The sequence below is a fragment of the Taudactylus pleione genome, unplaced genomic scaffold (assembly GCF_031769625.1).
Source record: "Taudactylus pleione unplaced genomic scaffold, aTauple2 ptg000352l, whole genome shotgun sequence".
Classification (NCBI taxonomy): Eukaryota; Metazoa; Chordata; class Amphibia; order Anura; family Myobatrachidae; genus Taudactylus; species Taudactylus pleione.
Genome location: NW_028284753.1, coordinates 15139060 through 15151298, shown reverse-complemented (window position 1 = coordinate 15151298; position 12239 = coordinate 15139060). Strand labels below are relative to the sequence as shown.

The 12239-nt window shown below is 43.6% G+C and overlaps 1 protein-coding gene across 1 annotated transcript in view; it reads right to left on the bottom strand.

Annotated features, from left to right (window-relative positions):
* Positions 1-5293: 5293 nt before the first annotated feature.
* LOC148508677 (rho GTPase-activating protein 6-like) overlaps positions 5294-12239 on the bottom strand; it is a 243830-nt gene continuing 236884 nt past the window's right edge. Inside the window, exons 11-12 of the mRNA XM_088444291.1 lie at positions 9021-9151; positions 5294-8471 (exon numbers count right to left, since the gene is read on the bottom strand). Of these exons, the coding sequence (XP_088300417.1) occupies positions 8311-8471; positions 9021-9151 (292 nt within the window). The 3' untranslated portion in view covers positions 5294-8310. The remainder of the gene's footprint in view (positions 8472-9020; positions 9152-12239) is intronic.

Sequence of the window (12239 nt, the reverse complement as noted above, 5' to 3'; positions counted from 1 at the left end):
AACACATGCAGGAGTGCCTAATGCAGCAGCTGGTGCTCATCTACTGGCCTTGCAACGGGTGTCAGGTAAGTGAGTCATTTGGTCACAATTATTTGCAACATGTCCACGCCGCTGGCAACTTTAACTGGGTGGTAGTCTGCAACGGCCCGGAGGTGGCCGCGCTTGACCAACGCAATAAGTACTTAAAACATGTGATGTTAATATCAACACAATCCCTGCTGAAGTATTTTCCTGTGGGAAGTGACTGTGCAATGTAAAACAAACACTTCTCACTGGGTGGTTATGTGAATATCAAGTAAAACATTTCAATGCTTCAAAACTTGGAGAGTGCCATCGTTAACTTTCTACTTCTATGTGGCTATACTGATAAGTAGTATGGCTGTGTATGTAGCACCCCAGAGTCTAGATTAAGAATGAGGAGAATGTGGATATGTGATCTGTATATATATATGACTCTGTATCCAGCACTCTAGGCTGCTGCTAGCCTAATCGTAAATTGCTTAGGTGCCAAACGGGTAATCAGAACCTCCATATACCGCAGACAATAAGGTGGCACTGCAAGACTTTCAATTGGTGTAAAAAGGTGTCTTTTATTTCATCGATGTTTCGGGGACTGCAGCCACACAGCCGTTGCTAGGGCAACAATAAACAATCTTAGAACAAACTATAAACATTACAAGTAAATGATCATCAAAATCTCTGTGGGCTTTGTTAATAGTGTAGCCTCAAACTTATTCATATGCAACATACAAAGTGTTGCAAAGTGCAAATGTAGCAAATAACTACCTAATGTGTAACATGTACAACATTTATTGATACAGTATAAAATGCTGCTGTGCAAACATATATAAAATTTCCACGTAATGTACAACAGAAGAATGCAAAATAAATAGTGGCCGAAAAACAAAATAAGCTAATAAAGTGAAAGAAATATAAAAAATATATATGAATCACCACAGTATGGCAATAAGCAATAGTATAGAAACATATGAATTAGAATCCTAAAATACTGAATGATACTGAAAATATATCTACCACAAAGCAAAACAACAGAAGATGCCGTGTAGAATCTCAACATGCAGCAATAAATAAAATTAACATATATATGTTAGTTATTATGAAAAAAATTCATAGCGATAAGGAGAACCTATAGGTGGATGAACAATATAACTGTGTAATTCACAGAAAACAGGGCTAACTGTATCAAGAATGTAGATCCATTTGGTCTCAATTTGAAACAATTGTTTGGATCTATCTCTTCTAATTTTAAACGGCACCTGATCAATCATTCTGTATCGCAACTTGGACATGTTGTGCTTGGCCAGTGCGAAATACCTAGCACCCTCTTGGTCACTTTTACCTGACACCAGGGATGCTCTAATGGCTGTCCTGTGCTGAGCCATACACTCTTTAAATTGCCTTTCTGTCTTGTCCACATAGTGGAGGCCACAGGGGGAAGACAGAAGGTAAACCACAAATTTTGAGGTGCAGGTCAAAGACCTCTTTATGGAATAAACTTTGCCTGTGTAGGGATGCGGGAACTTATCACCTGGAATGAGGTAATTGCATGTTATGCATCCCAAACAGCGGTGATTGCCACCTCTTTTACTCAGGAAATTAGACCGATTGTTGACATTCATCCCTGTGATGTCAGCTTTAACTACTATGTCTCTAATACTACGGCCTCTCTTGTAACTAGGCATAAGCTTACAATTATTGAGAGACGAGAGTCCTGGATCTGTGGTCACCATAGGCCATAGTTGGAAAGTTGTTTTTTTTGCAATTGTTCAAAGCCAGTAACTCATGTCTACTGTATGCTAGTGCTTTAGCCGTGGCTTTCAACAAAGCTTTAATGGGGTAACCCCTATTGACAAACTTTTGAACCATATTATCCAATTGTAATTCCTTTTCAATGGGATCACTCGAATTGTGACCGACACGCAACAGTTGAGAATATGGCAAACTATTGACTGTTGCTCTAGGATGGAAACTATTAAATATTAAAATTGTGTTTCTGTCTGTTGGTTTTATAGCTTAGTGGTAATGCAACCATCAGAATTTCCTATAGTGAAATCAAGAAAATGTATTTCACTAGTGCTCATGGTGCTTGTTAGTTTGGCTGGGCAGAAAGATTGATTATGTGATGTAATAATATTGTTCAAATCATTCTCTCCACCCTTCTATATTAGCATGATAGCATCGATATAACGATAATATCTGAAAAATTGTTCTTTAATGCTACTGTCTCTGAAAGATAAATCAATTTCCACCATGTGCATGTAAACATTTGCATAAGAGGGTGCTACCTGACTGCCCATAGCACAACCAGCTCATTGAATAAAAAATTTTACCATCATATAAGAAGTAGATATAGGTCAGAGTGAAATTGAACAAAAATAAATCAATGTCAGGCCCTGTATATTTTTCATTATTGCTTATTAATTTTTTAACAGCCAACAAGTCGTCTGCGTTCGGTATGCACGTATATAAACTAGTTATGTCTATACTGGCAAAGACCAAATCATCAGGTACAACAACAATCTCTAACAACATTTTCAATAAAGAGTTGGTATCCTTGAGTTAGGTGCTAGTATTTTGAATTACTGGTTGCAGGAGTCCATCAAGATACGCAGATACAGGTTCACACAGAGAACCCCTGGCAAAGATGATGGGTCTGCCAGGGGATCTCTTTGCAGTTTAATGAACTCAGGTGTAATGTAGAGCAGGGGAACCACTGGACATTTGGTTAATAAACTTCCTTTAGTGGTTGAGGTGATCATCTAATTCCAGCTGAAATTGATCAGTAGGGTCTTTAGAAAGTGTCCCATACGTGTTGTCATCCGATAATAGCTGCATACATTCAGCTTTATAAGTATCAAGGTCCATGACCACTATAGAGTCCCTCTTGTCGGCTCGCCTGATCACTATATCTTGTCTGGCTCCTAGATTTTTCAATGCGAAGGATTCACCCTTGCTTAAATTATGATGAACAAATGGTATATTATCTTTAATTGATCCCTCTAACATACGTGAGAAAGTTTTAATAGAGGAGTTAAATGATTGTGGATCAAACAAGGAGGAAGACCTAGTATGCTAGTACATGTCATTCACTCAGGTCTGTCTGAGTGTCTTCCGGAAACGAAGCTCTCAGCTGTGGGACGGTGTCTGACCGGAGATAGGTGAGCGGCCTGTTATGTAAGTATATAAGCATGTTCCTATCACCTTGTTCACTTATGTTTGTCTTGATGACAGGGTAGCAGTCCCCGAAACGTCGATGCAACGAGCAACTCCTGAGGAAGCTGGATGAATTTTGGACCAATGAAACACGTTGAGCTTGATATTTCACCTGGAGATACTCCATTCCACCATTGGCTACCACCACCTTTTGGACTTTAAGAAACCCTTGTTGACTTTGGCGATCTATTTCCTTTCCAGAGGACGACAGCCCCACTATCATCTTTATTTGGCCACTGCATGTTGCCAAGGACTGTGGAAATACAAACCCTTATTGGATACCGGTAAATTCTTTCACCTAAAGGGATATTTAAGTCCTTATTGACTTTATTAGCCTATATGACTGTGCTCTTTTGGAAGGAGGATCCACCAATGATTTAATAGATATGATCTATACACACTAATATGTGGCTTTTTTATACATTCATTTATTTATTTTATTAGATTATGTGCATGCTTATTTTCATGTGTTTTTAGGGTTATTGTATTAAATTTGAACATTATTACGACCTACTGTCCATTTGGTAATTACCTTCATCCACATATAGCGCTGTTTTTTTCATTTCTTATCCCAAAGAAACCTTACTTCATATAAAAAAAAGCTGCTAACCTAAAAAGCCATCTAGTAAGAAGCGCTTTACCAGTTAAAACTACCAATATGTTTGCATTGTAAATGGAAACAGGGGCATCTTTAGAGAGGAGGGGGCCCATGTGCATCTCCCGTCACGGGCCCACTCCTCTCACCCCGGTGGCCGGGAGCCGACTGATGGGGCTGGCCAGCCACCGCAGCATCAGTATACTCTGGGCACTAGTGTGTGCCCAGAGTCTACTGCACATGCGCAGAATGCCATGGAAATGGCGCAGAAGCCATTTTCTGGTGTTTTGAGAAGTGATGAGAGACCCAACGCGGGACCTCAAAGAGGTAAGTTAGATAATATGGGTGCAGGGTGTGCGACACACAGAAGTGAACATAAATAATGTCAATGTTAAAATGAAAGATTTTATCACATGTAATACCACTAATGTGGTATATTTAGTAGAGTGCACCTGCGGCAAGTCCTATCTTGGAAGGACTTCTAGAGCTTTGAAAACCCAGTTAGGGCAACATCTGAGGAACATTAAAAAGCACTGACCACACACACATTTTAGAACTCATCATCACTTTGTGGGATTACAACATGTCAAATCCACATGGCGTGATAGAAACACCAAAAGTAACCTAGCCAAAGCTGAAATGAGAACCATCTTTAAATTACAAACTCTATCCCCCATTGGTTTAATCAAGATTTCGAAATTAAATGGTTTCTGTGATTTAACCTCACCATCCTATGAGCCAGGGGCGTAACTAAACCTACAGAGGCCCCATAGCAAAAAAATTCACAGGCCCCCCTCTCAGCCTAAAGCCCCCGCTCTTGTCCCGTGGACCCCCCTTGGCCTGAGGCCCCCCCGCACCCTCCTCATTCCCCGACTTACATGATCCATGGTCGCGCTGTGCAGGGCAGGCGAACATTCTCTCCCGGTCGGCTCCATCTCAATGACTAATGCTGGGAGGAGGTGACCACGCCTTCTCCCAGTATCAGCCAATGGGGAGAGCCGGAGGCGGAGCTGACAGGGAAGATGCAACCAGGGAGCGGGGGGGGCGGCGACCACGGAGCATGTAAGTGGAGTAGAGGGTAGTGAGGAGAGTGATGGGGGAGTGAGGAGGGTGCGGAGCGAAGGGCCGCGGACAGAGGCCTGGCACCGTAGGTGCAGGGGGAGGGCCGAGCCCCGGGTTGGTCTGGGCCCCATAGCAGCCGCACCCCCTGCGCCCACGGTAGTTACGCCACTGCTATGAGCAATTTTAATACATTTTCATCATACAGTAAGCAATTGTTTACTAATTTCTATATTGCACATTTGTTGTCTTTTCTATGTGGATCCCTAAATGAACATTATGCTACCTCATCTACTGAGTCAAAATTCCATCATTACCTTTATGGAAAAGATTTTTATTGAAAAGATTTTTCATTGGAGGATATCTTTAATATTTATTTTATTATATTTTATAACATATGGAATTATTACATCACCTCTGTTATCAACTATGGATCTACAATAGATAAGACAATTTACCAACAACATGGCCGCGATGAAATTCCAGGCTTTGCCTCTCAGTTATGCGATTCAACAAAATTGTGACATCAACGATCCCAATCACCCACCTACAGACCATTCCCACCTATTGCTTTTACCTCTAGCAAACTAACTTATAACGAGGCCAGATTCTAATCAGTTTGCCGGGGACACACCACATAATTTCCAGTTTCTGTCACCCGGACAGGAAGTGGCTTCTAACTAGCACTTCTGGTCATGGACTTTTCGGACCGCTTATCTGGATCCTTCAGAGGCTACTGCAACCCATTCTTCTATTATAGAGAAGCACAGGACAAAAGGAACTATTACCTAGCCGCACCTGAATATTTACATCCAGCCTCGGCAGACATATCGCTTCACTTCTGGTTCCGTTCTCCCAGACCGGAAGTGACTGCAAAATTAAATTTCTACAGCTATAAACTACAAACATGCACACTGGGGAGCACAAGCCTTGAAATACATTAGCGTGTTCCACCAGTGCCCAACTAGGAGGAAGATTTGCTGGATGGACTAAGAAACTTTTCTGGATGAAAGCTTAGGAACCTATACAGGGTACATCCGGAACACCTTGTATTTTACAACACCTGTGGTTCCTCACCTCCAGATTTGGTACGATCCTTCCTCATTATACTTTATCACGTGACTTTTGGGACAATTTTACTAACCCCTAAGTGAATTATCCACCTACTGTCACACATTTTTATACATACTATTGTTTTATTCCAATTACCCATTTTTATCTGTATGTTTTCTATTAAATGTGATACAGTGGATCTTACTACTTATCCTAGTAGTGTCCAGTTTCTGGGTACATACTGGAATTCAGTTATTTATGTCAGATTCATGTCTGCATAAATTTGAATGTGTATAATTCATTACATATTATCTTATGTTTATATACAAATTGGTTTAGCAGAGTAGCGCCAAGCACTGTGATATACATTTTTTCTCTGCTCTCATTTATACTGGGGTCAACTTAGGGGTAACCACAATATCACAGTGGGCTCGCTCACACTCTAAGAAGCGCATTATTATATCCTCTTACACCTTTCCCATGTCATGTTGTGTTTATTTATGCTTGAAGTACCGCACCTTATAAGGACTATATATATGACTTGAGAAATTATAGCAACATTTTGGAACTAACATTCCCTGAATTTAAAGTAAATTAAGTTTAGAGTAGAACTTAGTGTGTATGTATGTATATATGTATATGTGTGTGTGTGTGTGTGTGTGTGTGTATATATATATATATATATATATATATATATATACACACAGGGCCATAGCTAGGGTAGTGCGGCCGATGCTGTACTATCTGGGGTGTGTATGTTGTGTCTTTATTTAACTATTTATTTTACAGTGGGGGTAAGGGTGCCGGCTGCCTACTGGCACTTGTAGTTCCACAAGTGCCAAAGGCCAGGCATGCTGGCACCTGTAGTTCCACTGTAAAATGCAATAGATTACTTCAATTTAACACTTTTACTCCCGCACCCACAGCCCGGGCTTCAGACCAAGCCTGGGGTTTTGGGAAAGGGGGACCCCTTTTTTAGGGGGTCTCCACCTCCCCTGAGATCCCCGGCTTGGCCTGAGTGGCTTGGGATGATAATGCTTTGGCCCTGAGACCCGGTAATAGGGTTTCCTGGCTGTGGCATTACACCCCGGTCGTTTTGGGTTCGGTGCTGGTTTTAAATATAGGGGGACCCCTATGCAATTTTTTTCCCCCTATATTTAAAACCAGGATTTGCCCTGCAGCCTGGTGCTGGTACCTAAATTACGGTGGAGCTCTACTCGTTTTGTTCCCTGATATTTTAGGTACCAGGACAGGCTGACAAGTCTGGGGCTGGTTAGGCTTATGGGGGGGACCCCACGTAATTTTTTTAAAGAATTTAACCCTTTTTTTTACAGGACTAACACACAAACAGCTTGCACATATCTCACTGATATGTGCAGGCTGCTAGCTCGGGAGAGATTTGCAGAGAGAAAAACACTGCAATCTCGGGTGAGTAATCTCCAGCAAAACGAGATACTCGCTAGAGATATCTCGTTCTGCTTCACCATCGGCCAACTCGATTTGCCTCAAATCGCCTGTTGGTAAATTTGAGAGATAAAGAGTGATTAAATCAACCGAGTTTTGGCGAGTTCCAACGACATTAGTCTCATTGAAAATAGGTACCATCTCTAATCTTAGTAAATTTACCCCTAAAAGTCTGTTTGGACTGAAATGTTGAACTGACAGTCTGTCACTTGCATTCTTGATTGAGAGACCTGAAAGTTCCGCTGTCATCCACTACTACATTTGATACTTCTATATCTTAGAGGGTACCAGGGCAGGATCTTGATTTTTATAACTACTGTGGAGTTCTGGTAAGATAGATATAAACATATATATGAGGTGGCACTCAAGACCAAATGACAGGCTGAACAGAGGAGGTAATAGATCAGATGTTTCAATTGTTAATCACATTTCCTTCAGGGATACATGTATGTGTCAGATCTATTACTTGCGCCGTTCAGCCTGCCATTGGGTCTTGAGTGCTGCCTCTGCTCTGTATATGAAAACCCTGCTGGGGAACTGTGAAAGGCACCAGGCACAGTAAGCGCAATTGTAATCGTGAGTGCCAACAACTGGACTACATTTATATGTATGCAGCAATGAGGTGCAGCACTCAGATCCAAATAAATCACTCAAAAAGCGCAGCCTGCGAGCAACGTTCAGCTTATAACTGACTTCAGATCACGGCTGTGCTGTAGGAGTGTTGTTTTTGGACCTTAGTGCTGCCCCTACATTGATGCTATATGTTTCTACAGTGAGGGCATTGGTCATAGATGTTATTATTGTTTAGGAGTGCCGAAACATCCAATATTCTATATATATATGTTTTCATTGGGTATTATTCATGATAAAGATGATGATGTTACATATGACTGAGTGACAGTGTTTCATGGAAAAGGACAGGAGGATCCCCAAGTGAACAGTGGCAAAAATCGGGGCATAACCGGCAAAAAACACCGATGAGGTGCGGCAGTGGAGAGCACAGTAAGATCCTCCTGAGAGCGAGATGGGCGACGCTTAGATAAAAGAGAGGAACCGTCTTGAAAACCTGCAAGGGAATATCATGAGAGATCAGCATAACAAACACAGGAGATATCACTGGGATAAGGAAAAGCATGAACATATAAACATTTAGGGGTATTTAGATTTGGTGCTAACAATCAATCTGTTTTGACACTTATTGCAGCAATACAGATTTTAGCTGTGCCTGAATTTACCAATCTTTTGAACATCTATTGAAAACGCTGCAACCCTGCAAAGGTTTTTTCTCCTTCACGGCTGCCAGCGAAGAGTCACTGATGGCATTACCCAGCACCGATAAAAACAAAACTTCACATTGTTTAATAAGTTGCGTTAAGCTTCCATGATCATAGAGGTCTATGTGGATGGGGGCACGCAACAAGCTAGTTTGGTGGCCACTGGGGAAATCTGATTTCTCCGTTTAACCGTTTAATAGGTTGAAAGAAAAACCTCTCTCTGGTGAAAACACAAGATAAAGGACTTTTCTCAGTATAATAAACAGACCCCATAAATTAAGCAAATGTGGTTACCGGTGGCTTCCACCAACTTTTGCTTTTTCAGTATTCAAATTTCTCACCTGTGGGTCCTCTGGTACTCAGTAGCTGCATTAGTGTTACTAGAGAACTGTGAGGAAATAAAGTAGATGCTACATGCTTTCTCCACTGCTGTTGGTCTTCTTGTTTATTTGGACCAGCTTCATCCAATACCCTGTACAGTACGAAGTACAAAATCACACTATTGTACTATGTTTACCTAATATCTTGCATTACACTGAAAACAATACTGTATATAATAATAATATAACAAAAAACATGCATAAAAAAGTTCAAATCCAGTCTGTGTGTCACATTGTAAGGATCCAAAAATATCCCTCATCCGAGATATCAACAAGACTTTCTGGATTCTAAATCATTAAAACACCCTACTCCCCCATGACAATGTCACATGTCTGTGTGTTTCTGATATCAAAATTTAACCAGGGATGTAAATCATACGGTATGCAGTCGGGAAGCCGACGGACCTAATCCCGACAGCCAGCTTCTCGACTGCTTAATCCCGGCGAGGGTTAAATGACAGGCATCTAAATCTAGACACCTGTCATTCTACCAACGCAGGGAGACCGGCGTCCGGCATCCCAATCGAAGGGACACCAGGCGCCGAGCGTGGATAGCCGCTGGGGGGGAGGGTTAGGTTTAGGGTTCTCGAGGGGGGACTTAGGGTTAGTCGCCCACCCGGGGACTTAGGTGTAGGCGGCGGGGAACGGAGGGTTAGGTTTAGGCACTTAAGAGGCAGGGTCGCCGAGAGGGGGTGGGAGCGGGTACAAACTACCCGGACCCAGGCTTCCTGAAGGGCCTGGCAGCCCCCCCTCCCTCATGGCTGCTGAGCAGCAGCCACAGCAGTCTCCTATGCCTGTGGGGGGGAGCGATCACACTGATCGCACCCCCCCTGGCTTTGCGCCGGGCTGAGGGAGCTCGGAGCGCCCCCCTCGCGCTAAAAAGCTTTATTTTTTTTCCTGCAGGGGGCGTGGACATGCCTCCCGCAATTAGGCCACGCCCCATGTTACCCGGGCCCGCCGTGGCTCTTGGCGGGCCTGCTTAGAGGGAGGATTAAGGTTAGGCACTGGGGGGGATAGAATTAGGTTAGACAATACTTACCTTGGACGATCGGGATCTCCTCCTCTGCCGGGATGCCGCTGTTGAGATTCCAACCGCCGGGCATGGATCCAGCGGTAAATCATACCGATTCCAAATCATACAGGTGTTTTACCCACTTTTGGCCCCCAAATTTTACTTTAGTGAAATTAGACAAAGACATAACTTGGTCTATGAGAAACATGAGGAAGTCATAGCAAGTGTTGAAAGTGTTCGCCATTAGTATCCAGTCCAGCACCACCCTAGTCAGCAGCGCAATCCAAAATTCAAATAGGGGAGCCACATCAACTGCCAGTGAGGATGGCAGTGAGGATGGCAGTTGATGTGGTTCCCCTTTTTGAATTCTGGACTGTGCTGCAACCCCAACTCCGCCACTGCTAGTCAGTAGGTATTCCTGCTTCTGACAGTGGTGTTGTGTACTGAGGCATCCACATTCATCGTGTCTGTGTGTTATGTGCCGATATGAACCTTTATCAACTCAGGGCCTGATTCAGCAAGGAACGCACGGATGCAGACGCACGCACCCATCCGCTGCGAGTATACGCTAATAAATGCACACGTACGCAGAATAAGCAGATGCCTAGCAAAACACAAGACCTCCCGCTTCCCTTAACATGTGTTCTGTTATACCACGCAAGACAGCGGAAACATCGGTAACATCGAGAACAATCGAAACACATTAGCATATTAGTGGTCGACCTGACTCCACACAGGATGTGTGCCGCTTCCTGCGTGCAACTAGACCTTAGGCTACAGCCGTCGCTGCAAGGACTTAATTATGCATGCCTCTAAAACACCATCCAAACGCACAGGCACTCCTTGCAGATCCTCCCCCACAAAACGGCACTTCCTGTCAGGGCCGCCATCAGGGGGGGACTGTCGGGACTACTGTCCTGGGCCTGGACACTCCGACAAAAAAAGGGGGCCCGGCTGGCTCCTACCAACCGCCCGCCGCCGCTGCTACTTTGGATGAATGGGACCACCTAACCCACCCCTGCTTCATGGTCCCCAAGGGAGCCTGCTGCCCGCTGCGAACGAGGTGCTTGTCCGCCCCTTCTGCCGATGTAAGTTTATTGTACATCGTCAGAAGAGGCAGACAGGCCTCCCGTTCATGGCAGGCGCTGGGCCCCTTATCCGGCGCACGTGACGTCATTACGTCACCGCGCTCTAATGAAGAGGAGAGGAGCCGCGCCATCACCAGCCTGCTGGACCTGGACCTGGAGCAAAGGCCCGGGGTAAGATTTATATGCTTCCTCGCTGGGTCTGCAAGAACACTGCGCAGGGCTGGAGAGAATAGTGTGTGTGTGTGTATGTATGTATATATATATATATATATATATATATATATAGTATGTATGTTTATTTTTGTGCATGTGTACTGTGTATATATATATATATATGTGGGTGTGTGTCTGTGTATATATATATATATATATATATATGTGTGTGTGTGCGCATATACACACACACACACACGTACGTACGTACGTACGTGTGTGTGTGTGTATATATACTATAATATGTGTGTGTACTAGGCACATATGCTGCATGTGCAGTTGTATATACCGATATGCAGGGGTATGCGGCCGGTGCGGCCACACAGGGCGGGATCACCTGGGGGTGGGTATTAAGTTTCCATACTTTGGGGGGCCCTGCCCTGCCTATTTTGGCAGTCCCGGGCCCCACTATTTCTGATGGCAGCCCTGCTTCCTATCAATCGCATTTCTCTGGGTCTGGATTGCCTCTGCACACTGAGTACTCATTGCAATAACTAGTTCACGCACGCGCACTGCAATGCATACGCATGCACTGAGCTAAAACATCGGCTGAGTGCGTGCGTTCTCTCCGGTGCGTTCCTTGCTGAATCAGTTTTCCAGTATGTCTGGACAATAATTACTCGTTCAGTTGTGTACGGGTTCATATTGGCATAACACACAGATACGAGGTGGGGCTATGTTAGATTTCACAAAATTATGTAAATTACTTAAAAAAACTTTGGGGCCAATAGCGAGTGAGACACCCTATATAATGCTTATCTTTGTCTTAGTGGACTAAAATGTTGAACATCTAATAATCACACTTGTTTTTGCTATACGCATAGGAGCTCATTCATATTTGCTCGCAAGATGCGGCCGCTCGCTGGC